Below are 27,014 nucleotides of genomic sequence, written 5' to 3'. Positions count from 1 at the left end.
GGGGACAATGAACCGCGTAATTAAAAATCTTGCTCCGAACGGACCTCGAGCCTGGACAATCGCGAAGAAGGGAATAATTTGAAAGTCGAATGGGACGACTTAAATTTCGACTAACTTAGCGGTAAATTTATCAAGCAACAAACCCGTATTACTTTATCACCGTAAGATTAAGAATTTCTTTTGTTACGTAATATGCGGGAGAAAGGATTGTTATCGGGGGCAGTGAATCGCGCGATCGAAAATTTGGCTCGGAGCGGATCCGCGGATCGGGCTGACCGACTTGACCCTCGCGAAATCGCCGCGCGATCTCGCGAGGCGAGGAAGGAGCCCGCGATCCAGGAAGAACGGCTCCGGGGAGACGAACTCGCGCGACGCTCGTGCGCGGGCGCGCGCGGCGCGGTCGGAGGAGCGGAAATATTTTCCGAGCGCCATCTTGCTCCGTAACCGTACAATTCGTTTCAGTGCCTGTGAATGGACTTGTCATAAGTGTCTTACTTATTAAATTTCGCCTCGCTGTCCCCGTTCCCCGTTACGCTCTCGCGAGCCCCGCGTTCCCCAAATCCCCGGAGTGTTCGCCGCCCGCGCCCCGCAAGGTGAGTAACGTGGGTCGTCGCCGTCGCCGTCGCCGTAGCCACCGTCATCGTCGTTATTGTCGTCACTCGGTCGAGCCGAGCGGACGCTCCTGGACGCTCCGGAGCGTGGTGCCTCGCGAGACGGCCGCGCGCTCGTCGGTCCACCCCCCTCGGTACGACGCGGAACGGGTGCCGCGCCCCGTGGTCGCCACCCTCCCCCCGAGCAACGGTGGCACCCGCCGCGAGGACTGACGTGTCACGTATATACATATACGCTCCGCTCGCGCGACGAGGACCCCTCGAGGTGGGCGGGTACGCGCGCGACAGCGCGCGACACCGCGCTCCGCCGGGCCAGTCACGGTCGGAGCGGAACGTGGCTCGCGCGCCCGTCGTCCTCGTCGCTCCGAGCCGAGCTGAGCGCAGCGGAGCGGAGCTCCGACGTGGAGCGTTCACCCGGAGGTACGCGCGCGCGCGCGCGCGCACGCCGCGAGGTGGAATCGACCTCTCGATCCAGCGGCAATTGTACAATAGCAATAATTTCCTGCCTGCGCCTCCCCCCGCGCCACGCCGACTCTCTCCTCCGGCGCGCGTTGACGCGCTAACGCGGGTACAGTATCTCGGTCGTCGAGCGCGCGCGATGCCTTGAGACCCCGAGCTCGGCCCCCCCCATGTCATCGCCTTACCAGATTTCTCAAGTGTGTAATCCCCGCAGATTGTTTACCGCCCGTCGCTGCCGTTTCCTCAGCCCCGAGACGCGATTGTGGCCTGTCACGTGTGGGAGCCTGTCACACGGGGAACGGAGAGTCAACCGAGCGGTGCGAGAGAAGACAATGATCAATACTTTCACGGTCAATTATATGTATATAATGCTGTTAACTGACGAGGGAAGCCTTACGGAGGATCACCCGGGGCATCGCCGTTTAGTCTCCTATAGCAGATAACGCTACGCCAGTTCTTTGTCAGCCGTTTGTTTATATACTCTTTGCTTTCCTCAAACAGAGTCGTGAGTGAAGCTACACTTGCATAGTCGTGCTCGGCGGCGGGGAGAGGGCTCAGTTGGTGCTGTGTACACGGATGCGCGTGATTTTAAAGGGATGCGACATTTAAACGGCAACGCCGACATCGAATAAACGCGATGGACGCTGTCGACGGAAAGGGGAATCTCGAGCTCGGAATCTCAAGGCGTCGCTAATTCGTTTGCGTTCCCATTTCCTCTCGGCACTACTTTGCTGGACGCCGTTACTGAATTCGGCTTCTGAGAAAATTAATTCCAAATGAAACATCCCCGGTGCTCTTCGTAGCAGCATGTGGCCCGTATCGGACTACGGATTGAGATTAGATTAGGGAAATTTGACTAAAACAGGGGGAAGCCTACTAATCTCAGGCTTACGAATGTTACTCCCGATTCGTCAAATTTCAATCTAATCTCAATCTCAACCCGCGGTCTGATACGGGCTTAACGGTTGTTCTTCTCTAAATGCCACCATCCACACCTTTTCTTTGAGACTGAATGCTCGAAACTATTGGGGAATGCTATCGGAGTACTTAGTACTCGGCGGAAAGGGGAACATACTCAGACGTCGAGAGCAGTTCGTGTTATTTTTTTTGTATATTAATCATCGTCGAGCGGGCTGATAACGTTGCTCCGATGAGGAACACGATCGCGCCGCCGTGATAAGATAAGCGGAGAGCGCAACAGACACACGCTTCGGACAACCAAGCTCACCTCGCTCTTCTTCTTTTTCCAGAAGAGCAGTACAGTTTCGCTAAAGGAAGGCGCCAACATCTTTACCTCCGTCAGTGTAAGTGATTTCTCGCCGCAAACGCTTTCCGCATGCGCTCTATCATCTGCGAACGGGGTAGCCTTGACGATAGGTCTCTCCCCTGTAGGTCCTTCCAGGTTGTACTAGTCCCAATTTGGCGACTTGCTTGTCGAAAACCCCATTGAGGAGCGCGCAACGAGTTACGGGTCTTCAGCGCTTTCAAATCGAACGCGACGTCACGTGAATGTCGTGCCTTTGACATTTTTTCTCAAACTGCGAAAGTCAACCCAGTCAGAATCGACGTCGAACGACGAGTCATTTCTGACTGGGCGCGCATACGTTGCCTTCGAATCAACGTTTGATCGCGTGACATTGTTCCTTTCCCTGGCGAAAATAATATGTTTATAAGAGGTTTGTTTCAATGTTGAGTCAACGTTTTATTTGAGTTTTGAAACGTTTATCAAACTGTTTGTGAGACAATTTAAATATGAAGTTCTTTATGACACGTTCACGGTTACAAGCGTTCAAATTGCGTTTAATGATACACTGTCAAACGTTTCCATTATGGTTTTCTAAGGCTCGGTTTCACCAAACGTCGCTTAACTTTAATCTTAGTTCAATTCGTGCTTTGTCTCTTTCTAAAGTAACAGTTGGAAAGAGACAAAGAACGAATTAAACTAAGCTCAAAGTTAAGCGACGTTTGGTGAAACCAGGCCTGAGTGTTTGTAAAACGTTATTGTCAGTAAAGAACTAACCAGGTGTTTGCAACGTACTTCCAAACGGTGTAACCATCAATAAAACTCTTCGGAAACAATCTAACTATCGATAAAGCTCTTCATAAATAAATATAAACATCATCTCTCGCTTAAAATTTTCGCCAGGGTTTACATTTTCTCAGTGAGATCTCCAGTAGCACAGTGCATTGGCTAAACACTGGTTCAATATTGGTTACATTAGAAATGCATTGGCCGATATTGTCCAACGTAGAAGCCAATATTGGCTATGGAATAAATGCACTCACACACCACGTACGTCTAAAAGACGTCTTAGATGTCCTTTAGACATACGCGTTGTTTGGGTAAATATTACACGATAATAATTGTATAATATTAGATTTATATTGGAAGTGTATTGGCCAATATTGATCAATGTTATAAGAATACTGGTCTAATAGAGAATCAATATTACAATATTACACAAAAGTATTGTTAAATCAACATGTTGGCTAAATAACCCAAGTAGAACAAGTTAATCACAAAAACGTCAATGTGACATTAACATGATGAATTTTACGTCATAAAATGATCGACATCAAGATTTACTTTGCAATGACTGATTTATGACATGCTGTTTTATGATAGTCGTTATGTGCATAATAATATATTATTACAGATTACATGATCAGTTATACATTATGTTTATCTTATATTACTTCAATTTATTTTTTAATGTATAACATTTAATTAAAACAAGATTATTTTTAAAACATTTTGATGTTTTAATGATGTAACAAATAGGTGCTCTCGGTGGGCTATTTCGACGTCACCATGATGCATAAAAAATGATCAAAAAATGATGTCATCTTGATGTTTTCGTGACTAATATGTTCTACGTGGGAAGATAAGGCGTCCCATCTTACAATATTGTACCAATATTGGGAATACTATTGTAGATTTACATGATTTCCCAATATCGCGCCAATATATTGTGCTACTAGAGACGTGTAAGATTGTCGAGGGGTTTTCATATGTAACAGTATTTCTTGCGGCGTACGAATGGCGTTATTATACGTAACTTGAGAGTAGTTTAGGGAATGTATGAGCTGTGCCTATTAAAAACAAAATACAATATTTCTTTTATCGTTATAGTTGCTGCTATCGCTGCGAGTATAATCTTCTGTCGCGCTAACTCGATTCGCAAACGTCTCGAACGCGTGCGCGTCACTGCTATTCCCTTTTTCCTCCTCGCGGGATCTCGTTTGGAATTTAGAAAAAAAATTTCATGTAATATTCATTTGCATAATAACGCGGTGCTTAACAAATTAGTGTGTCATTATCATCCACGCGCGTAATGACGTGTCATGCATTTGAGGTGTGATGAGGTGATTATGTGAAATTCCTCGTTATTTATCGTGTCATCTTGGTAGTCCAGGCTTTTGTTGTGATTCGGAGTATTCGGAAGTATTTCTGTATTCCCGGGCGAATACCTAGAGCTTCGTCGACAACGCCGGCGATATTTCGTTAGTCAAGAATGGCGATGCAGAAGGTAAATTCCAATGATGTTCATAGCCGTTGAATTAACAACTGTAACTCACTCATAATAACGTGACATTTTTCCATGTCAGAGCATATCATTAGAAGCTCTCTGTGTTTCACAGTAAATAATATCTATCAGTCTTTGCAAAAGTAATCTGATTCTTTTTTTCCTTCCACAAAGAGTTGCTGTGTGTGTTATGTGATATACGTATCTATATTCGGATTATTTTGGTTTTCCAGTTGTTTTTTTTTGTTATGATGCACCTTTATTAGTTTGCAACGTTTGCCAGCGGAGATAATGATAGGTAGCGAAACCGATAATGACAGACGATACATTATGCAAGTCAGTATTGCATTAAATGTTGTTGTACGACTATCTGGGCTCGATTCGTTTCGAATTTTACAGTCGTACTCCACGCGAGCCTAAATAATACTTATCTCAGATAAGATAGAGAGAAAGAGAGATAATATTAATTAGCAATTTATATAGGCACATCTCAAAAGGACTGATTTCCGTTACGGTTAAAAGGAAACACAAGTATACCCCTTAGTCTCGAAAGTCAGTGACTTTTTACGTCCTAGCACGCAGGCATATTTTTACGTATCGTTGAATAACTAATCAGGCGATTTGTGCTAAAGTATATACAGATTTTAAAGTTAAATTGCGACAAATGTAAATTGTACTTTACTTCCTTCGCTTAGTGGTATGGTGTAATTTGATTTACTTGTATGCAACCTGTGTACATTTTTATGATATTTAAGAAAGAGTACAATTTTACAATATAATAATTTTAACGATATAGATGAAATTTTTACTTCTATCAGTTTTTATTTCAATGTTTATTTCACTTAAAGAAAAGTCCAGTATTATGAGATAGTATCCTAATATGGGATAGCGTTTCTGTAAAATTAATAGACATCGTCAGTTGATTCCACCGTGAATTTATTGTCCTTGGAGCGAAATCTGTTTAGTGAAAAATTCATTGTTAGATTGTGTAATCGTTGCGAAAATATCGGTGATTGAATTTGGGTGTCGAAAACCTGCTATCTCATATTAGAAATCTATCTCATGATAGGGGACTTTCCTGTAATAATAATCTCCTTCCGCAATTTATATTTCTTTTTGCTATTTAGTTACAAGTAATTCGAGTAATGTGCATGCCTTGGTTTTAACTCCGAGCTTCCCGCTATTGACTTACAGTTGTACTTCACTGAAATTTAGTGCGCCACTAGGTTTGTAATGTTTAGAATAATGCGTACTTACAGTACTGCATGGCTTTCATGTGTAAACAGAAACACCCATATTTATTATCAGACGCTACTTGCGTCACGATTGACCTGCTATTATTTTTACATTACAGCAATTATAGGCTACGTATACATCAAAGATTAGTCAAGGTTTATAGATTTATAGATCTTTGAAGGACTGCGAGTCTTCGTAGAATGTACGTTCTGTAAATAGCTGCCTGTACCAGATGTCTGATACAGTATGTCATTTTTTTCCTTTCGCTTTGAAATGGCCACGATAATAAATATGGGTCCCCAGAGCCGAGATACACAATACTACAATTGAGTAACGTGTAGCGATAACATTTTAGATGAGAAGACAAGGGCAAGACGTTATGCAGGTGAATCTGGCGGGTATTAGGCGAGATATTATGAATCTTGCCCATAATTACAGCAATGCGCAGGTGATTAGTGAAGTCTTTTTATATTATTGCAATATTATTTTTCATTATTGATATGTTAAAAAAATAACGCAATATCTCAAAAATATTCTGTAAAATGGAAATTACGATTGTAATAATTTTTTTTCTATAGAAAGCTGTACGGAAAGCCACCAGCAATGATCCCTGGGGTCCAAGTAGTACACTTATGGCAGAAATCGCCGACTTAACATACAATGTTGTAGCGTTTACGGAAATTATGCAAATGCTATGGAAACGATTGAACGATCATGGGAAAAACTGGCGACACGTATACAAAGCCTTAGTTCTCTTAGAATATCTTATCAAGACAGGAAGTGAAAAGGTAGCGCAGCAGTGCAAAGAGAATATTTTTGCCATCCAAACTTTAAAAGGTAACAGACGTGAAATTTTATCTTACAATATACGAGATCGGACATTCATACGTGTGATATATTATTGAAGAATTGAAGCTCCATACATTGACGAACTGCAGAAATCCCACGACGCACATTTGTAATTAACGAACAAATTTAGAGATCCCTAGTTTTTCGGCACAGTCACCTTATTATGCTTTTGCGTAGATTTTCAATACATGGATGGACATAAAGATCAAGGGATTAACGTGCGAGAAAAAGCAAAACAATTAGTGGCCTTATTAAAAGATGACGAGAGATTGAGAAACGAGCGAGCTAGAGCACTGAAGGCGAAGGAGAGATTTGCACAATCGGTTAGTGGCTTCGGAAGTGATGGTCTGGACACAATGTCACCTGTTAGCAGCGATGTAAGTGTGTTATCAATCAATGAAAACAACGAGTTAAAACCGTCAATTTATACGTTATTATCTTGTTTCAGTTTCAAGATTGGGAACCCTGTCATTTATCCGAATCAACGGCCAGACGTGCGAGTAAGTTCCTCTTTATAATAACAAGCTCTTTGTAGCAAAAACCGAGTCTTTTGGTCAAGATCTTCCAAATTAAGATTACTTTAACTGGGACGAGATAATTCTTATAGATTTAATCTAAATTCTCTTATCATATCTCGTGTATTTTTTCGCAACGTGTGTCAAACGCAAACTTTAATTACTTTACATAGGAATTAACGCAACAAGTGTATTTTGCAGCGGAATTGGAAGCCGCAAGACCGCAAACAGTGGGCGAGGAAGAATTACAACTGCAGCTGGCCTTGGCTATGTCTAGAGAGGAAGCGGAGCAGGAAGAGCAAAGAAGACGGAGCGATGACGTTAGATTGCAGTTAGCTCTCAGTCAAAGTCAGCAAGATTTTAAGTGAGTAATCAACGGAATCTAATGTAATCAGGTAACTCGATATATAGAAGAAGAAACCAACCGTATGAATTTCAGAACTCCGCAGTCCGAGAAGCAAAGCCACATGATGGATTTACTCGATGTGCATTTGGGAGAAGCGAGTGGCTCTTCTGTACAAACTGATCCTTGGGGGATCCCGATAGCAGCACCACCGCCTAGACCACAGGTACTTGCTGGTTATGCCGCTGATTTAACGATCTCGCACTTTGCATGATAACACAAAATTGTATCTTTTTGCATGATGCGCCACAGTCTTTGGATATATCTGAATTTCACGCGTGTAAGGTATGATGAATGTTCGAGGACGTTAAATATGTATTTAGAATGGTATAACCATAGGATGACGGTTTTGGTAGAGCGATTGATAAACTGGCGGAAGAATAATGGCGTTTTCGTTTTACAGACGCAAAATGACCCGTGGAGCGTCCCAACAACGAGTACCACATCACCACCTGCGGTAGATCCGTGGACGCCTGTTCCTCCACAAAGACCAAGTGAGTTTCGTTATTGCGGCAGCGTGCTCTTTACACGATTACACGTTTATTTAATCCTTGTATTTATATTCTTTTTGCATGTTTCTTACGTCTTTGACGATTTCCGATAATTCTCAGGATCCTCAGGTACAATTAGCTAATTCTCTTAACCATTTTTCTCGTAATTTATTTAAGTGCTACATTTTGGATCCTTCTTTAAAAGATTTACGCTTCGTTTCTATTCTAGTATCCGATGAAAGCGATGTTTTAAGTTTTCATTCCGGTATTATTTGGCTGACTGTCAAATTACAATTTAATTATAGCTGCCACTATCGATCCGTGGCGTGCACCTGCCCCATCTCCCGCTACAGTCGCATCTCCTCCGCGTACCAATGACCCTTGGTCACCAGTTCCGTCTACTGCGACTACCACTACTACTGCTACTACTACCATTACCGAATCGGAGACGAACAAACTGCAGGTGATACACAGATCTGTTCCTCAAAGTTCTTCGAGTTTTAATGTTTATAATGACGCATTGATCTTGAAATTTTCTCATTACAGACGGCTCAAGATGGCATGACGTCCCCGTCGCCATCCTTCAACAATTCAAACTTGACGCATAATATCGGCTTCGCGGTATCGTCGTCTCAGAATATAGGTTTCAATTTACCGCCGGCATCTTCGGCCGCTACCACCTTCAGCACTAGCAACGGTTTCAACGGCACGGGGCCGGGCTTCAACAACTTTCCCGCTCAGAACAACGGTAACGCCGCCGCGACGAGTCCCCTCAGCGATTTAGACGAATTCGACGTGATTACTAATAGAGGAAAACTCGGGGCTAGTCCGCAGACGGTGAACAACGGTACGTTGAGTCACGCAAGATTCACTTCGTGAAACGCGGCATTAATGTCTGCTGAGGTTGCGTTAATGAGATCACACGATTTTTAAACAGGTGGTTCGACATCATCGGGAGGAGATCCCTTCGATCTGGGTGGCATGGCTGAAACCCTCCCCGCCAGCACCGGTGCTGTGAAGAAGACACCGCAATCCTTCTTAGGAGAGAACTCGGCGCTCGTCAATTTGGATAATCTTGTCAGCGCTTCGGCGATTAAGCCGTCGGCTCCTGCGCCAGCGGGTAAGTTTTCATTCGCAATTAAAAGGTACAAATATCGAGAAAGAAAAGTCCAGTATTCAGCATCTCTCGTGCGCATATGTCGCTTCAATTTCTCTTTTGTCGTGTGATAATCCATTAAAGACAAAATCTAATAATTAACGTAATATTCAGCGACAAAAATAATTCAAGTATCATAGAAAAAGAGAATATGTAACACGCCCTATGTCTGCAAATTAGCGTTTCATTGGAAATAAGTTCGTGAGTATCAATAACATGATTAAGAATATATAGCATGAATGCATGGTGGCCATTATGTTGAATGTAAGTGCGTTATGTTTTCACTTAAGAGTACTGTGATTTGAATCTTTCTTCGAACATACATCTTGCAGTATTCCAGTGGAATACATAGATTTCCTTTTCTTTTTGGACAGATCATTCTTTTTAAATATTTTTTATTTTTACATTTATCTTTTTTTTCCCTTGCAATATGCATTTGTTTATGTGGAATGGATCAACAAATGTCAAATTATGTTGGACGATCTTGAAAATTCTCAAAGTCTTAGTCAGTATCTTGAAATAAAAACAACCAATTTTATGAAATGAAAGCAAAATGTGTATTTTATTCAATAATTTTTTGCTACTTTTAGACCATGGAATAATGTCTTTTTGATTTTTATTCAAGATATTGACACTAGTCTTGGATGTCGATGTATTGAAATATGTATAAGCGCTTGAATTGTCTTCGTGCGAGCGATAAGATCTTTTGTACTAACGAACGAACATACGTGAATGATTTTACAGTAACCATGTCATATTCAGCAAATCCATTTGCAACTGTGACGCCACCACCCCGTCCTACAATCAATCAGATTCGACAGGATCCATGGACAGCGAACACAACTACTACGGCTAATCCGTTCCTCTCGTAGCCTGATCGATCAATCGATCGGAAACTACGTAATCACTGCGAAACGTGATCCGCAGTTCTACATGTACTATTACGGTATAGATTTCGGTTAACGGTAAAAGAAAATATGATTTAACTTATGTAGCAATTGTGGGTAGGGACAGACGTGAGTAAGACCAATACAAAGAGAGGGCGAAGGAAACACATCCCCATCAAGAGAATTTTTATCGATAACTTGAAACATACACATTAATTTTCGACGAGTTGTATTGCAGCGCTCATTGTACAAGTTTGTTTTTTTTCTAATTTTCCTTTTGCATGTACCACTCGCTTCTTCAAGTTTATTATGGAATAATCGCCCAAATAATTAACTGGTAGAAGTGTAGCATATTTGTAATTAAGTGAATGGTTGAATGGTTAAAGGTACAACATAATAATACAAATCATGTTTTAACTTTTGAACGCTTAAGCAATCCCGAGGTACGACTAGATTTTATATACACTCTTTTCTCTATACGATCTATTTTCTATGTATGAATCACAATTCAGGGAAAGATTGCTCAGCAACATCGCATCGCCACTGGGGAAGAGTGTAAAGTAACGCTGGCATTGAGATCAGTTTATGCGTTTTTATACACACGTGTTTTTTATAGTAAAAAAAAAGGGGAAAACTGTGAGATCGTGAGACTGTAATCGTGATTTGCAAATTATTATAACGAAAAGTTCCGTTCGCCGTCGTACGCTTAAGATATGACGATTATGGTCTGTAAAAAAAAAATCGATGTTGTGGCTTGCTTTCTAATACAGAATCCGCAATACGGGCAGCTACACTGCGTTGCAAAGTGTACACGAATTTCTTACACAGCCGTATAGCCGGTCATTTACGAATGACGTACCGCGACCTATAGCACACCAAGGCACTTCTAAACGAAAATGCAACTGTGAAAGTAGCATCCACGCTAAGCGATACGAACATTAAAGAGATAATCCATATTGTTCTTGCTACCCGAATGCCCGGGTAGGTGTTCCAATCGACCGCGAGCATGCTTATGCAGATTTGGCATAGCTGAAGAATCAAACTCAAAGAGCGATAAGAATTGTGTCTATTGTATTCAAGAATCATCGATAAGTAAATAACGAAATAACAGCGCAAACCGTTATTTCGAATGACATTTACGTAAACGTCCGGAGTTATGTAAGAGCCCGATCGCTCGTAGGATAAATTTATAACAAGTCTACAAGAGGAGTTTCTGCCTACCCGTGTTCTTTTTTAAATTCGCATGACAAGAACACCGAATCGGATTTCATTAACATACGAGACAAACGCAGGCGATTATCTCGATCTAAGGATATAAGAAGTGTACATACATTTAAAGCGTATCGTTCCCCATTTGTCAAGTGTTATTAATGGGTATACAGGAAATTTTTAGTTTTGGACATTAAAGAGTCGTCATTCTCGCGCTCTGCGTTTGTAGAAAAATTTGCTGAGCTTTTCTCCCTTTTATTCACATTCTTGCCTATACAATGTGTAACGCTTTGATATTACATAATGATATTATTTATTTCGCAATATGTACCCGTTTATACAGGCTGTACTAAAACCACCGGGTATCCTTTTAATCGCAGATTCCTTAGAAAATTTCAAGAGGAAAATTCTAATTAAAAAATGTCGAGGCTATGATAGTTTATAAATAATAAGCGATTATATTTCACAAATGACAGGTCTGAGATTTCGCGCGCTCAGGCACGGCGACACGACGAGTGATAAAAGTGTTCCTATGTGTTTCGCGAGCGAGCGAGAACCAAAGTCACCGTTTAACGGGACAGAAAATATTTGGGAAGACGATGATCCGGTTATTTTGAAAACTTGAGGATAAAGAGAGGCAGGAGACTAGATTGAATCTAACTGAAAATTCCAAGTTCACTCAGAATATCGGAGATCGACTAAATCGAAGGATATCAGTCTCATCATAGTGAACCCCTGCCTTTTATTAATAAGACGTTACACAAAGTTAACAAAAGAAATGGTTAAAGATAACAAGAGGAGCAATTAATTCGAGAATGAATCGTTAAGTCTGTTGTGAAAGTTGTCACTGTGCTAAAAAGGGCGATATTCGTAGGAACACCTTTATCACTTGTCGTGTCGCCGTACCTGAGCGCGCGAAATCTCAGGCCTGTCATTTGTGAAATGTAATCGCTTATTATTTAAAAACTATTATAGCCTCGACATTTTTGTATTAGAATTTTTGTCTTGAAAGTTTCTAAAGAATTTATGATTAAAAGGATATCCGGTGGTTTTAGTACACCCTGTATAAATAGCATTGGTTACTTAGTAACTTAACAAAAGTTGAGTTGTCTTGGTATCATTGAAATCTTGCATGATCTCAGCATCTTTTTCTTCAAAATAATGATGCATTTTACAATTTTATACAAAGAGGACTTGGTCAGTTTACAGCATTGACAAGGGGGAACTACATATTCGCCTGTCTCTCATCCGAGTAAATCAGAAGTTGCACGATTCAAGCTGTTCCAATAAGTAAACGTCGAGCAAATAATTCCAATGTATTATTTATCGTTAAATCTATAATTTTTGTTGGCTTTATGCAATTTTAACATACTTGCTTATATGAGTGAAATTGTATATTTAATATGTATTTATCCAGTTGTTCGCCAGGATATGAAGTTAAAATGTACGATACGTATGATAACGTATAGGGATTTAATTATACAATCATTGTCTTTGACGGTTTGAAAATATAAACGATTCTACTAGCCACTATCGTGCCTGTTGAATATAGGATGGCGTACCAGAGCGTCCTGTATACTTTGGTTTCGTTTATGTAGATCTGCATCTTTTTTATACCTGTCTTATTTAAGTAAATATATATATATAATATAAATCATGATATATACACGGCTTCATCCCTGTGCGAACAGTGGAAATATTTTTGTTTAGCTTTTAGAGCTCATGTAATTGCAGGAAAAAAGAATTCAAAGAACATTTATATAAATAAATATTATATATTTTAGTAGATTATAATGATATACTTATTAATAATTATACAAATAAATATAAAAATTTTTAAGTTTTCTCAAATTAAACACTTAAAATTCCTTTAGCGCTTCTCTCCAGAAGATACGTACACGCAGATTTCATCGCACTAACTCGAATCCCTATATTTGATAGTTAAATCATTATAAAAGATTGGAGAAAGAACATTACGATACTTTCATCAGTAATAAAGATATTTATCTTTACAAATATTTCTGTTCAGATATTACATGTAGATTTTAGATGAGTGATAATCAACGAATCATTCTAATATTTAATTTCAAAATAAGTATATATATATAACAAAAAACTGTTATAAAACCCATCTATTTTCATAAAGATATAGGATAATTTCTTTCTTCACACTAAGTTATTATTTAACAATGCAGTCTTTCAATAAAAATGATATACATATGAACTTTCTAGAAGAGTTCATTGATATTTAAACGGAATCCGCTGCGATCTAAAGAGATGCTTCAGTCGAGGAGTTTATCGTAACCGGTGGAAGGAAGTACGACCGGACCTGGCTATGCAGCTGCGCTATTTCGGCGTCCTCTCTCTCCAAGGCCCTAATGAGCTGTGCAAATTGTACGCTACCTGCTTTGCGCAAAGACGACGATCAATCTTTCAATTTTGTCAGACCTGTACCTTTACTGTACCGATCCACGCACCTTCTCTCCCTTCTGGAAATCCATAATTCTTTATGACGTCCATTTGAATCTGCGTCACCAGCGGAAACACGAATTGCATCATTTTCAACATTTCGTTGCCGGAGCTTTCCTTCGCCTCTCCGAGTTTCTGCAGGTTCTCGGGTGTGTTCAGTGCCTTGAGAACTTCTGTCAATATCGCTGAAAGATATTTCTTCACATATTTACAATTCTACGCAAATTTATAATATACGCAATTATATAATTTATTAGCGTTCAATATTTATTCATATGTAAATCATCGACGAAGTTGCATTGTAAATGCGTTAAATCGTAGTAATGTTAATGTAAACAGACGGGCACGAATAACTGGGCATTTCTATAATGTATTCTATAATTATAGAAATGCCCTGCCTGTTCGTTTACGACTTCTTGGGATTTTTCTTTAAACCTCTAGATACCTTTCGCAGTTTCCAGCGTGAAACCAGGAACGCTTGCCATAGTGCACGAGCGGCTGTAACCGAGGGTTATGTTTTTCTCCACAGTGGTTATGTTATGTTTTCCCCCCCCCACAGGCGTTATTATGTTATATATACACAATATTAGATCGCTAATCACGCGTGGTAAGTTAAGACACTGCAGATTTAACTCTTCTTACGGTTAAATCGACGAGTAGTTCACATGTAATAATTTTTCACGTAGAACTGCTCTTTTTCCAGACTATCAACATGTAATCTGACGCGATTTCGTTTAGCAACAACAGATCTTCTCTCGTGACATATTACTGCTGAAAACTGCAGTATTTGTGTTTTATCTGTCGGTTGTCAGCGTTGGAACTCGCGATCCTAAATTCGATGTGGCAAAAAAAATTACGCCAACGCCACACGGTGTTCCCAAGCGGTCACCCATCCAAGTACTGACATTGTCCGCGCTTGGCCGCTTTGTTTTCGAAAATTAATGAGCAGACCAATTTTTCGCACAGATTCTGATTCTACGGCACAAGGCACGATCGCACGCGACAGTCAAATTTGGGAGAAGCACATTGAACTTTTATCAAGATGTAACATATGTATCACTGCTTTAGTGTTTCAGTATTTAAGTATGGACTGTTGAAACGTATAGGTTATCCCAAACATTCTTAGAAACTCGGAGGGGCCGATTTCAGAAACACGAGTGTGTCCGAGGTAATTGAATTTTCTCGAGCGTACGATCGAACTGTTCGCCCTTCTTCGCATATTCGACAATTTGGCGGAGTGTTTGCGGGACTTTGTACAAGTTTGTTTAAAATCATGGAATCCAATCACGATCAAACGTTTCTCCACATACTTCGCGAGGAGAAGAACGTCAGCAATTTCTTGGACGCCTTCTTTGGCTTCTTGTACAGATGGTAACTATCAGATATATTGATAATCCTCTAGTTTAATCAATAAGGTTCGAGTAAAACTTTATTTTACATCACGCGTTTGCAGCACGGACTTTTACGTCGAAGCGGATTTGGAGCAAAAATTGGGCTTCCCACCTGGAGTGGCAGAGAAGCTCGTATCAAGCACCATGTACAAATGGAAGAACGTCGCATTGTCTCTACAAAAGGCAACATCCGATGGTAGGACAAACAGTGGTGTTACGGCGGATCAAGTAGTCCTGACGCAAAGCGAGAGCTCTGGATTTGCTCCACCGGTGGCGCAAGAAATTGAAATCGACTCGTGTAACAAATGTAATGACACTAAACCACCCTCTGCGCAATTGTTCAGGATGGATGATACGTCGGACAGTTACAATGGAGCTGTGAGGGAAAATTACGTTTGGACCCAGACTCTTGGCGACTTGGATGTACTCGTGAAAGTACCCGAACACATAAGAGCCTCCAAAGAGACAGTCAAAGTCGACATAAGCTCAAGTGAGGTCAAAATTTATGGCAAGCCTTCCGCATCGTCGATAAATTCCGAATGGGATGACATTTTCAATGGCAAACTTAGCTTTAAAATTCGAAGCGGTGAATCTACATGGAGCATAGAAGGGAAAGAAATTAATGTGCGTTCGTTTCCGCGAAACGCATTCAATTTTCTGGAATGTCATCAAATGTATTTAACTTCTGGTTATATAGCTATTTATTTTTAGATTCATCTTGAAAAAGCTACGGAAAGATGGTGGGGAGCCTTAATATTAGACGAACCAAAAATTGACTTGAACAAGATCGACTGTTCGAAACATTTGTACGATATGGCGCCAGAGGAGCAAATGAAAGTGCAGGAGTTGATGTGGAATTACCAGCAGAAGGTCTTGGACAAACCAACGTCTGAACAAATTGTAATTGCCTACATCTTATTCGATTGGCGTGTATAAAGCGCGAAATTTATTTCAACGTTTTGTAAATGACATTGCATTTGTAGAAGATGGAGGCCACTTTGAAGCAGGCGTGGAACGCGAAAGGATCGCCTTTCCAGGGTACACCTTACGATCCTTCCATTTTAAAGTACAATTGATGTATCCTAATATATTTTCTGAAATTGCAATGTTTATACGTGGCGGGTTAAAAATTAGATTATGTTTGTATTCAATAACATTTGTACTTGTAAAACATTTATATTGTGTTCATTTCACACGTATACACAGGGTATTCGAAAAGAATGGGACCCCTCTGTTATCTCCGAAAGTACACTCGCGAAAAAATAATCCGAGTAAAAGTTGTAGGGGGTCATGAAGTACTATCTTTTGGCGACCTTGAAATTGATCTTGAGGGTCATTCGAAGGTCAACTTTGGTATTTTAAAATGAAACAAGTGGCCCTTAGGGAGTCCTAGTTTGACCACTAATATGACAAGGTATCTGAACGGAAAATTTTGCCACCCTTTTTAAATCCGGGGTCAAAAAAGGGGGTTTCCATTTATAAAATCAAAGTTGACCTTCAAATGACTCTCAAGGTCAATTTCAAGGTCACCAAAAGATAGTACTCCATGACCCCTGCAATTTTTATTCGGGTAATTTTCCATGAAAGTGTGTACTTCTGGAGATAATAGGGGGATCCCCATTTTTTTCATATACCTTGTATAATATACATGTATATATAAGATATGCAGCAATTTTATCGCCCAGGAATCTTGCTCTTTTGATATTCCGGATATTTTGTTTCGTATATATTTTTCTTATGCATGTCTCGCATATCTAATATTATAAAAATTATGAAGAAAAACAGCCAAGTCTTTTTAAAGAAAATAATCTAAATGGATATTGTGCACTTTCTGCATTTGAATGTTGCGCTTTCAGAAAAAGAGCTTGGATCTAAAATGGTAATATGTTGAAAAAAAAATTTTGTTAATAGCGATCTCATTAAGTTTTTACTTTCAAAAGATTGAATCGCAATCTTTTCACGATAAATCCACGTCGGGACCACAAAAATATCCCGATCCATTAATTACGGGGACGAGCGAAACGCCCATTTTCGCTGCGATCGCGTTTTCCTGCGCGACGCTCGAATCTGCGAGTTTCCCCTTTAACAGATAAAATAATATCTACGAGAGCCAGAGAGCCGAGGATCTCTGGCTCTCGATGGCGACACCCTGCGAGATCGCGAGGCGATCCGAGAGTTCGCAGAATGCGCGGAATCCTAGGCTTTTCCCTGGCGTTTACGCCGACTTTATATCACAATAGCGGTGGGATCGTTCGCCACAGCGACGAGGCGGTTCGCAGACGGCAGGTACACAGCCTCGAAGCAACTGTTCTCATTTCGTCGAACGCGTCTGCGGCTTTCCTAAGTCTCCGCCCCACTCCGACCGGTCCCGAACAGATTTTCGTAAACGTAGCGACGACCGAGTAATCGGCGATATACTCGGATGAGAACCGTGCCGCTGCGACAGTTATTGTTACGAAACTTGCGACCGTAGGAATAAAGATCTCGTAATAAATTCGGAAGAAATCCAGAACGGCTAACGACTCAATCGGGTTTTTAGCAGCGAGAATTTGGAACTTGTAGCAGCTCCGCGACTCGTGGCAACTGTAACCTCGGGGGAGACTTGGATCCCCTGCGCTGCGGGAATCGAGTCGAGCGTCGCGATCGTAACGCGACTCGTCGAGCTAGGCGGACTCCACCCTCGGGGAATTGCTGCGAGGGGGAAGGACTCGATCTTCGGAAGCCAGCGCCAGGTGCAACGGCGGCAGGTCGCGCGCCGCGTTGAGCACCGCTGCGGGTAAAACACAGGTAATATACCTGCCCGAGGCTACGAGTCCATCCCCACCTGGGGTCCGGTTCTCTCTCCTCGCTCTCTCGGCCGGCTCTCCGGCTGGCTTTCCTTCGAGGTGAGCCGGGGCTGTCGGGACGGCCGTGCCGTTAGTATCGTTTGGTATCGTTGCCGTTGCGACTGGAACGGCGGTGGTGTCATGTGCATCGCGGCGGAGCGCGCATCCTGAAGGACGGCCAAGGTATCGCGGATATCACGCACCGCAGGTATCCGGGGGGCCAGTTCGAGTCCTCCTCCTTCCCCCTCCCCCCGACTCCCTTTCTCGCAACCCTGCCGCGGTGCTTCCGCGGGAAGCCGCGCGCGTCTCCCCCGCGTTCTCCAAAATCCGCCGAAGCGTGGTCCAGCTCTCCTCCTTCGCGGTGCGCTCTTCGTGGCGCGGCCTTCCCTTCCTCGTACGCGCTGATGCCCGCGTACAGTCGGTGGCAGTAACCAGCGGTGAGTGCGAGGTGAAGCTAACGGAAGAAAGACGGGAGAGAGAGAGAGAGAGAGAGAGAGAGAGAGAAGGAGAAGACCAAGGGGGCACTCGACGACCAAGAGGATAGAGAGAGAAAGAAAGAGAGAAGGTAACCGAAGATAAAATAGCAAGATGCCGTGCTCCGCGGTGACGCTGTCCCTTGCCACCATAACCGGTATAATCGCCACTGCCCTCCTGGCGATCGCCTTCTCCACGGACAACTGGCTCTACACCGAGGTCAAGCGCGCCCAGATCCAGGTTTGTATTTCATCTCCCGATACCGAAGGGAACGTCTGTCGATCCTACCGAGAGAGAGACGCGACTCGTTTGCGGAGAAGGACAAACAAACTTGGGGGGGAGAAAATATCGATAGAGACGATCGCGTTCGAAGCTCTCCGCGCCGAGAAACTTTCGTAAATGTTGAAGCTCCGATGCTCCTGGTCCAACTTCTAGTTTCGAGAAATGTGTAGCCAATCAACTTGCAGCTTTTATGGAATAGCTGACGCAGGCCTTTAGATATAAATTGAATTCGACTTGCTCTCCAATTGCTCGATGCAAAATTAATTAGACGCAAACGCCGGTTAACTTCAATGTACACTAGGAATGTGCACATATCGACACATTTATATGTGTTGTAGCTGTGCCTAAATTCATATGGGGAGGCGTCGGTGATTCCTAGATTCGTTCGCGATCTCTCGATAAACTCAAAATGAGTTCTTAATACACCAACTTAACGCAATGTGCTCAGTTTATTGGGTGTTACTGAATAGAAAATTATGAATGAGTCACTCAAGATGTGTTCCAGCCATGTGTCTTGGCTTGAAAATAAATTCTTTCGCCTCTTCCTGTTTATCTCTCGAGAAGAAGCGCTTTTCTTTCACGCGTGTTTCGGCATTCCAAATTTGGGACGTGTCTACCGGAAACTCGTCACCATAACTGCCTTTTCTCAAGTCCTTGAAAGAGCGGCGCACATATATTTTACGTATTTCAGATAAAATTTCTTCCTTTCAATCGTATCTTCGGAGTATCGCCGGCATCTAAAGGCGAACACGTATTGTAGACACGCACTCGGCCGGGGAACGAAGGAGGAAAGTGTTTTTTTATCTCGGGAACAATTCACAGTGAATATACAAAGGCGTCCTCTCGAATTCTCGCGCCGGGAGGGCGATCCCGGCGACGGCGAGCAGATAAAAACCGACTTCTGTCGCGAGGCGTACGTTGTACGCGCGCTTCGAGGAATCTCTTATGAGAACGCGTCACAATGGAAATTGTTCGCCCGCTTGCAAGGACTCGCGTTCCATTAATTGTATGCAGTCAAAGACATTGAGGGGAAAAAAATCAAAGTGGATTGTGAAAGCGTGGGATTCGACGGTGGATGATCCTCGCGATGTCGCTGTCGAGGTGCTAATACGGTTTGGCCCGCGGATTACTCTACTCCTCGCTCTCCGCGCCGTGGTGTCTTTATGTAAATTCCGATGAAACTGCCGCTGCGCATCGGCTTCGATCATTTTATGAAAATGGACATCTTCCTGCCCGAAGTTGGATCGCATCCGGATCTCGTTACTTCTGGCGGCCGAAGCTGTCATCAGCCGCCCGTGCTCTCGTGAATCTAATTTCTTCTACTTCCTCCGCATCCTTAAGGATGCGAGTACGCCGCGAGGAAACTCGATTGCGGCGCGGCCGCGGTCCTTGGAATCTTCCTGCGGACACCTCCTCCGTATTTTTCATTGATAGCGACAATTTCGTAGCTCGCGCAGCGACACGTAATTGTATCGCATTAATGGGCACAATTTCCGACATCGTTATAATCCCATTTCCGATCCGCACAACAGATATTTACGGATATACGAGGAGTCGACGGTTCATTATAGTAATTTCTATGATTATGTATTATCCTTGCTATTATATCTTTTGAATAACCGCAAACAATTCGTTTCAACTGTGAACTATATTTAAAATAAACGCATTTAGGGTTACTCGCAATCAACGCAATTACTCGTGTTATTTAAAGACGGAACGGTCACTTCGATTATTCTCATGTTTCGCATTAGAGCTAGGATTCATACAGCTTCGTTCATTTTTAAGACTGATGTATAATACTACGTGCTCTTTGCGTCTAGAAACATGCTATTTTGTAGCCAATAAATACATTTTCAAAATTTGTGCAAGTCGATAAATTGTACATTGTACAATTCTACGTTGTTGACAAGGTCTTAAACATCTTAAGTTCTTAAACATCTTGATTTGCTTGTATAAAATAGAATGTTTCTAGACGCAAAGGGTGCATTGTAGATTAGGTGTTAAGCCTAACTTTTGAAAGAAAATTCTCTCCGTGTATGGACTCCTCTAAGGATTAGAAGAGAAGGAAAACGTCTTAGGGCGTCTAGTGCCACAAACGTCGGTTAACTGTTAACCAGAGTTCAGTCGACTCCCTATCTTTTTCTATCTTATTATCCAAGAAGAGAGCAATCAATTAACCTTTGGCTAGCGGTTAACCGACATTTGTGAAACTGGCCCTTAGGGAAATTTTCACATTCTTGCCTAGTAGGTGAAATATACTTTACGAAAACAAGTTTATTTCGGTATAGATTCCTTTGCTTTTCCGAGACGTTAATAATTCACAGAAGGCGAGGCACAAAAGACTATTCCATACGACGGATTTTCTCAAGTAAAATCCTACATCACGATCGAATGATTGGGAACAGGGCCGACAGAAATTACTATTAATTAGCGAGGTTAGCGAAAAGTAGTATTAATTAGCGGGGAAATTGCGTAATCTCTGTCGGGGGATCCAAAAGAAATGCGTTCTTCCTCGAAGAGGAGGGAGAGTAGGAAGTGGAATTCCCCGCGACTTCCGCCGTCCTTCTTGTGGGTGAACGTACGGGTCGAAGGTCAAGTTTACCCTCTAGGATCGTTGAAAGTCGGACGTTGTTCTCACGAGTTTCCCGTGGAATCGAGAACGTGCCGGCGGCATTTAAGGCACATGCCAACGAACCCTCGAGCGAGGGATGCTCGCGAGTCTTCATTCGATTCTTTTCAAGAAACTACAGTTAACTCGATGGCAGATCTTTTTCAATAACAATGTCAACGCTAAGAGCATCTACGTTAGCTACTTGGCAACAAAAGTATCGGAGTCAACCGACCTCCGCAATGATCGATGCAATTAGGTCGTAAGTCGTCGATGCGATTAAAAGCCGTTAAAACGATTGCAACGCGGCACAATCCATTGTTGCGACTTGCAATTCGCGAAATTAACTTTATGTTTGTCCAGGCAAAGTGACCGCATTCCCTCTTTCGCAATTTCCTTCTCTGACAATAGGGTCTTTCGGGACGAGAGATATGAGGTTTACAAGCGTTCGCGTTTCCCCTCGGATATCCGGGTATTTAGATTCGTTGCAGCGTTTTCTTTCGCGGCATCGCGATTTTTAGTCGTGGCTTTTTAATAGGACGCCTCCTATGATCCGTTGGCGTCGCGAGTTGCGCCACGGCACGACGCTAAACGCAGGTGCAGCTCGGCGCACGCGAAATATTCCGACGTTGATGTAATTTCCTGCGTAACGCAAAAATTATACCTGCGTAAGAATAGGAATTATTAAATGACAGGCATCCAGGGTGTAGGTGCCGCGTGTCTCGTCGACGTACTCTGGGAAAGAAAAAGGCAGCAACCCATTTTGGGGCCCACAATTACTGATCGAATTATTTGAATCGTCCGTAACTCTACTTTGGGAAAAATTTTAACCTTTTTTTTTCTAGTTAAGCAACTTAACGTTTCGGTTAGTGCTTTGCGTTACTGAATATCGACAGAACTAATTGAGAGAATTGATTAATAATAAACAAACGTAGATGTAATCTCGAAATTTCCGGCGCCTTGTCCCGCGTCCATTTCCTATTTACCGCGAAGAAACTTGTCACTTATGCGTCTCTCGTGTTTGACGATGGTACCCGGCGGTCGTTATTACACCAAGCAGCTGTAGCCCGCCGCGCAGATTAAATCGGATTATCTCGTCGTTAGCGGAATCTCATTTCGCGGGGTATCCCGTTCCTCTTTTGCGCTTTTCTCTTTCTCTCGTCCGGCAGGGGCGGCTCTCCTCTACCTCTCGCTCCCGTCTCGATCTGCCGACATCTCGTCCCGTGCCTTCGGAACGATCGACATTCCGAGCCGCGCCCATTCTCAGCGCGTTGACTCGACGAGTCTTGTTCGGCTCGGTGCACCGATCACGCGGCGCGGCCGACGCCGCGTGTCCTTTTGCGCGAGAACCGAGGGAGAGAAAGAGACGAGCTTCCGTCGATCACGGGATTTCACGCAGGCTCCTCTCAACAGAGCGAATCCGCGCAAATGGACGGTCGCAGGCGCGCGCGCGCGACAAGAATCCACTCGTGCCTCATTCCAGGCGTGATTTCCATTTTATTTCGAACGAACGCCATCGCAGCTTCGAGAGCTGCATAATAATGAAATAGTTTCGTAGCATTTTGTCAAAATTCTTTCGTCCTTGAGCTCATTTGACATTCTCGTCGAAATCCCACGTGGACTTTCGGGACCGAAAGTTTCGTTTCGGCTCCCCTCTCTCTCTCACGCTATTTCACGCCAGCCGAGTTTCCAGTTGTAATTTACACACCGATTCTTCGATCATTTTGTACGCAATTCGTGCTAAGAAATGTATTTATTCTGGAATCGAGTCTTCTTTGTCAGGAGGGCGGAATTACCCACTAATCCACTTTTCGACGGAGGATCGTGGACGCGCAGCGTCGGAGAGGACCTCGCGCTGCGTCGCGTCGCGACGCGGCGCAGCGTGACGCTCTGTTATTTTCTTTCGCGCGTCAGGAAACCGCGCGATTCCCGGAGCTGGGTGGCCGGTTGGCTACCTCGCCTCCTCGCTCGGGTGGCTGGCGAGCGGGCGTCGGGAGAACCGGCCGCGTACAGTTATGTCTTTTGCGCCGGCGCGGCGCATCCCGAGAGTAGGCGCGCGCGCTCGGATGCCTCCTCGCGAGCGGCACGCACGCGAGGTGATAATTCCGCGTCCTCGTCCCCTCGCGAGAGACAGCCGGGGAACGCGACCTCGGCGAGCACACGCGAGGTAGCCGTCGATTAACGGGAAGACTCCGCGTGTAAATTCCCAACATTAACCAACGAAACCCCGTCGATGCGACCCGACGACAGCCGGCGATCCTTAAGTCGAGGAGACGTTAAAGACAGCGATTTTCCGAAGGACGCTCTCGACGAGACGGATAACGATGCGCGTAACCGCCTTAACGGTTTCGCGCATCCTGCCCGCGACGTTGAATCTCGCGCGCCGGAGGATAAATTCCTGATATCGCGTACAGAGCTCCTATACACTTGAGAATGCCTACACTTGAGTGGGCCTGGATAGCTCAGTTGGAAGAGCATTCGCTCGGCAAGCGGGAAAGGTCCCAGGTTCGAATCTTAGCCCGTTATGCTTCTCGCAGAAAATTAATAAGTGGTCTTAGTGCCTACCTCCCCGAAGATACACCCCTATATATCGTGATGAAAGCGAATTACTCGTCGGTACTTTGACATTTCTTCTTGATACTTCAGAGAAGGAACGAAACCCTTGGGGAAATATACCTTAGATAACCTTAAAATCTTTACTTTCGAAAAATAAGAAGCATGAAAAGTAAATTTGGACGCTTTAAACCTTTATTTAAGGTAAACTTCAAAGTTACTTTAAGAATTTAAAAGAAAACTTTGAGCGTTGTGAAAAGTATGTGATATAATTTGTAATACCGCGTGCGGTTTTCTTCTCACAGAAAAGTGCTATGCCGCGCGACCCTCTAGCGGGAACTTCGGCAGGCTTGGCTACCTAAAAATTACTCCAAGTGTCCAAAATTACTCAAAAATTTCTCAAGTAAACTTTTATTAACTTCTTCAAGTAAACTCTTAGATTCGAAAGATTACGTTTAAAAACTTTAATTTCCTTTAAAGTACATTTTCCCAAGGGAAAGGACAAGGATGCTTAAAAGGAAGATAACAGGACTAGTATTCGAGAATCTTAGTTGGAATGCTCTCTCTGGCTGTAGGCTACGAGACAAAAAAACCGGTTCTACGAATTGGACCTATTGCATTATTACGTTCAAGGAAAGAGGCGAACCTGCGTACTCTTTTTTTTTTAATCTCGCGTGTACGAGAATATTGCGTTTCCCTTCGCGCAAATCCCGTGCCATTTACGACCGCGCGGTAATTTTCACCGTGCCGCTCCCGCTTTAATAATGAATTAAGTACTCGTAACGAGCCCGCGCGCGTGTCTACGCGATGCGTGGTATCATCCCGCCCGGCTGGGTGAGTCCGGTTGCGTCGCAAGCCGGCTGATTACATCGCTCGTGCATCCCCGTTTCGCTCGCCGGCGTAAAGGCGTCCGTTTAGCGCTTATCCTGCGTGCGCACAGTAGCGCGTTACGCGGCATTATATTCATCAAGTACAGTCACTGTACTTTCATTCGAGAACCGCGGTGACGTGGCAAGCTGGGCGCGCGAGGAAAGGAATGCCGCGCGCACCTGAATTCGCCTCGATATTCGAGAGACAAGCGGAGAAACGACTCCCGCGGCTAATATTTGAGACTACTGTAGTACAACCGAGGGGGAAACCACTGACCAAAATCTTGTACACCAATGCCCACTAATGCCCGGTGGGCATTACTTTATCTTATTATCTTCTTTTCTCTTTTTTACCTTGTTTTATCTTATTTTATCTGTATAATGCCCCAGCAAGGCCTAATGCCCAAAAATGCCTAGTAATGCGGTTTGCCCCTCTAGTATAACCCAGTGAACACCGAGCATCAGTTACAATTTCTCAACGAGACCGCTAGACTCGAGACTGCTACTTTCGAATGGGCATTACTTTATCTTATTGTTCTATCTTATTTTATCTTTATAATGCCCCAGCAAGGCCTAATGCCCAAACTAATGGCCAAAAAATGCCTAGTAGTGCCTAGTAATGTCGCAAATCTGTACACCACAATGCTCTCAGCGGTTTCCCCCTCGAATGAGTGCCCGTATAAAGGAATGTCACGATGTACTCATTGTCAGACGAGCAACGCGCCTTGTTCACACGAGATGTGTAAAATGCATTGTTGTTAACGGTGGAATTTTCGAAAATTTATTATGATCTGTAAAAATGTATCACTTGAAGAATAAATATTAGAAATAGTACGTAGCATTTCTTTCTCGTCGGCAATTTTGCAACTGTACATTCAAATAGCTCTATCTCGGAAATTCGCATATGAACATTTTTGCTAGAAATGACCCGATACCATCAACTCCCAGAATATTGACCTTTCCTCCTAGGACACCCTGTGTAGATGTCCGCGGTTTAAAAATGAGAGACAAACGCAGACGCGCGGTGCGGTTACGTCGGGTGAAAAAAATGATGGAAATCCACGAATTCGTTGTAACGAAATCACGCCGGTCACATCGGTTGTTTCGTAAACAAGTCGCTCGTTTCCTAACGAAGAATTGTGACACGGCCGTGTCTGGTCGATAAGTTAAAGGGGATCGTCGTCGCGAATCGGAGGACTCCTCAAGGCCGCGGCGCTTTTTAAAGACGTTGAATGGCGTAACGCGGCTTCGTGCGCGAAACGATCCCCGGAGAAACTCGAGTGTTGCACGAGTATCCTTCCTGTCCAAACTGCGCCGACTGCTCCTCGCTTCCCGATACGGCGTTTTGCAACGCGCGACGAAATTCCTCCTAATCAGCTTATTATGCCACGCGCAAATTTTCTTTCGACATCCGCGAAAAGCGTTCGACTTTTGTCGCGATCGGACGGCGACACGCTGCGCGAGCTTATGTAAGAGAGTAGATGTAGAAAGCAGAAACGTTTCAGCCAATATAGTGGCCGATATGTCGTTGATCGTATTCAGCGGAGACAGGTTGTGCAAAAGTCGCGTCAAGTAGTACTTGTACGTTGAATAATAGGGTGTACATTCTCCAATACCTAATTCATTTTGATGCGTTAATATGATATTCTAGCGTAGCAAGATTCTGCACTATTTGTAATCGACGTAATTGACAAACGTCGCTACTCCAGGTATAAAATCACGAAAGAGAGAAAGGAGGTTCGAGCGAGTCCCATCGCTTTAGGTATTAATTTTATTCGGTATTCATCGAGTGTTTATTTTTTTGAGACACTATCAGATTATCTCTGAAACTCCCAGTACATTGGTAATGGGTGATTTAAACCCGAGCGCCGCGAGAGCAAAGAAACTATTTAAACTACGTTTGTTAACTTTGAAAATCCATCGAGTGTATAAACGGAAGGATTTGCCGTCGTTATACTTGTACGAGTATGACTGGCAAAGAATCTATAAAATAACTTGAAAATGAAATTGTAGAGAGAATAATCGTACTGAGAATGACGGTATAAATACTGAAGTATGTAAGAACCTGTTGCTCAACATCTAGCAAAATAATTTCTAAGCGAGAGGCTCCGCGTCGATTATGGGCTGCTCGATGTTGCGAGGACGTTGGCGAGTGCGCGAAATCGCAATTGAACAGCCCGATCGCATCGTTTCGCCGTCC

General features: G+C 43.3%; 4 protein-coding genes across 26 annotated transcripts in view; 3 read left to right on the top strand and 1 right to left on the bottom strand.

Moving 5' to 3' along the window:
* Positions 1 to 411: 411 nt before the first annotated feature.
* LOC105565110 (epsin-2) lies at positions 412 to 11,752 on the top strand. Of its 22 annotated transcripts, none has more exons than XM_012018027.1 (17): positions 412 to 593; positions 2,321 to 2,374; positions 5,725 to 5,823; positions 5,952 to 6,077; positions 6,189 to 6,281; positions 6,412 to 6,670; positions 6,860 to 7,059; positions 7,131 to 7,182; positions 7,399 to 7,561; positions 7,637 to 7,766; positions 7,853 to 7,885; positions 8,004 to 8,094; positions 8,212 to 8,220; positions 8,397 to 8,554; positions 8,638 to 8,938; positions 9,029 to 9,211; positions 9,992 to 11,752. In XM_012018027.1, the coding sequence occupies exons 4-17, from the start codon at positions 6,066 to 6,068 to the stop codon at positions 10,117 to 10,119; spliced, it is 1,812 nt and encodes a 603-aa protein (XP_011873417.1). In that variant the 5' UTR covers positions 412 to 593; positions 2,321 to 2,374; positions 5,725 to 5,823; positions 5,952 to 6,065; the 3' UTR covers positions 10,120 to 11,752. The 22 variants fall into 22 exon arrangements, with proteins under 22 accessions (XP_011873417.1, XP_011873418.1, XP_011873427.1 ...); XM_012018029.1 differs by lacking the exon at positions 412 to 593 and adding an exon at positions 1,044 to 1,179; XM_012018028.1 differs by lacking the exon at positions 5,725 to 5,823.
* Positions 11,753 to 13,325: 1,573 nt separating this feature from the next.
* LOC105565108 (protein C10) lies at positions 13,326 to 15,045 on the bottom strand. Its single transcript, XM_012018017.1, has 3 exons — positions 14,258 to 15,045; positions 13,821 to 13,997; positions 13,326 to 13,746 (listed from the first exon to the last, which is right to left on the bottom strand). The coding sequence occupies exons 1-3, from the start codon at positions 14,295 to 14,297 to the stop codon at positions 13,613 to 13,615; spliced, it is 351 nt and encodes a 116-aa protein (XP_011873407.1). The 5' UTR covers positions 14,298 to 15,045; the 3' UTR covers positions 13,326 to 13,612.
* A 16-nt stretch (positions 15,046 to 15,061) lies between these two features.
* Positions 15,062 to 17,115, top strand: LOC105565109 (nudC domain-containing protein 3). The gene is made up of 4 exons (XM_012018018.1): positions 15,062 to 15,183; positions 15,266 to 15,827; positions 15,915 to 16,103; positions 16,187 to 17,115. The coding sequence occupies exons 1-4, from the start codon at positions 15,086 to 15,088 to the stop codon at positions 16,277 to 16,279; spliced, it is 942 nt and encodes a 313-aa protein (XP_011873408.1). The 5' UTR covers positions 15,062 to 15,085; the 3' UTR covers positions 16,280 to 17,115.
* Positions 17,116 to 18,082: 967 nt separating this feature from the next.
* Positions 18,083 to 27,014, top strand: part of LOC105565106 — a 30,115-nt gene continuing 21,183 nt past the window's right edge. Inside the window, exon 1 of one of the 2 annotated variants that reach the window (XM_012018016.1) lies at positions 18,083 to 18,742. In XM_012018016.1, coding sequence (XP_011873406.1) covers positions 18,617 to 18,742 — 126 coding nt within the window. In that variant the 5' untranslated portion in view covers positions 18,083 to 18,616. The remainder of the gene's footprint in view (positions 18,743 to 27,014) is intronic. The other variant, XM_012018015.1, reaches the window with a different exon arrangement.

This window comes from Vollenhovia emeryi, unplaced genomic scaffold (genome assembly GCF_000949405.1).
Source record: "Vollenhovia emeryi isolate VEMERY1.0 unplaced genomic scaffold, V.emery_V1.0 DF939155.1, whole genome shotgun sequence".
Classification (NCBI taxonomy): Eukaryota; Metazoa; Arthropoda; class Insecta; order Hymenoptera; family Formicidae; genus Vollenhovia; species Vollenhovia emeryi.
This window is presented reverse-complemented; position numbering and strand designations above follow the sequence as displayed.

Bases quoted from the DNA above. Each gene is read 5' to 3' on its own strand.
- LOC105565108 (XM_012018017.1), bottom strand. From the start codon at position 14,297: ATGGCAAGCGTTCCTGGTTTCACGCTGGAAACTGCGAAAG. The intron at 13,998-14,257 runs GTATCTAGAGGT...AATATCTTTCAG, and splicing joins CACGCTGGAAACTGCGAAAG to CGATATTGACAGAAGTTCTC. The intron at 13,747-13,820 runs GTGCGTGGATCG...TGCGCAAAGCAG, and splicing joins ATTTCCAGAAGGGAGAGAAG to GTAGCGTACAATTTGCACAG.
- LOC105565109 (XM_012018018.1), top strand. From the start codon at position 15,086: ATGGAATCCAATCACGATCAAACGTTTCTCCACATACTTCGCGAGGAG. The intron at 15,828-15,914 runs GTGCGTTCGTTT...ATTTATTTTTAG, and splicing joins TAGAAGGGAAAGAAATTAAT to ATTCATCTTGAAAAAGCTAC. The intron at 16,104-16,186 runs GTAATTGCCTAC...TTGCATTTGTAG, and splicing joins AACCAACGTCTGAACAAATT to AAGATGGAGGCCACTTTGAA.
- LOC105565110 (XM_012018019.1), top strand. The intron at 2,375-6,188 runs GTAAGTGATTTC...ATAACATTTTAG, and splicing joins ACATCTTTACCTCCGTCAGT to ATGAGAAGACAAGGGCAAGA. The intron at 9,212-9,991 runs GTAAGTTTTCAT...ATGATTTTACAG, and splicing joins GTCGGCTCCTGCGCCAGCGG to TAACCATGTCATATTCAGCA.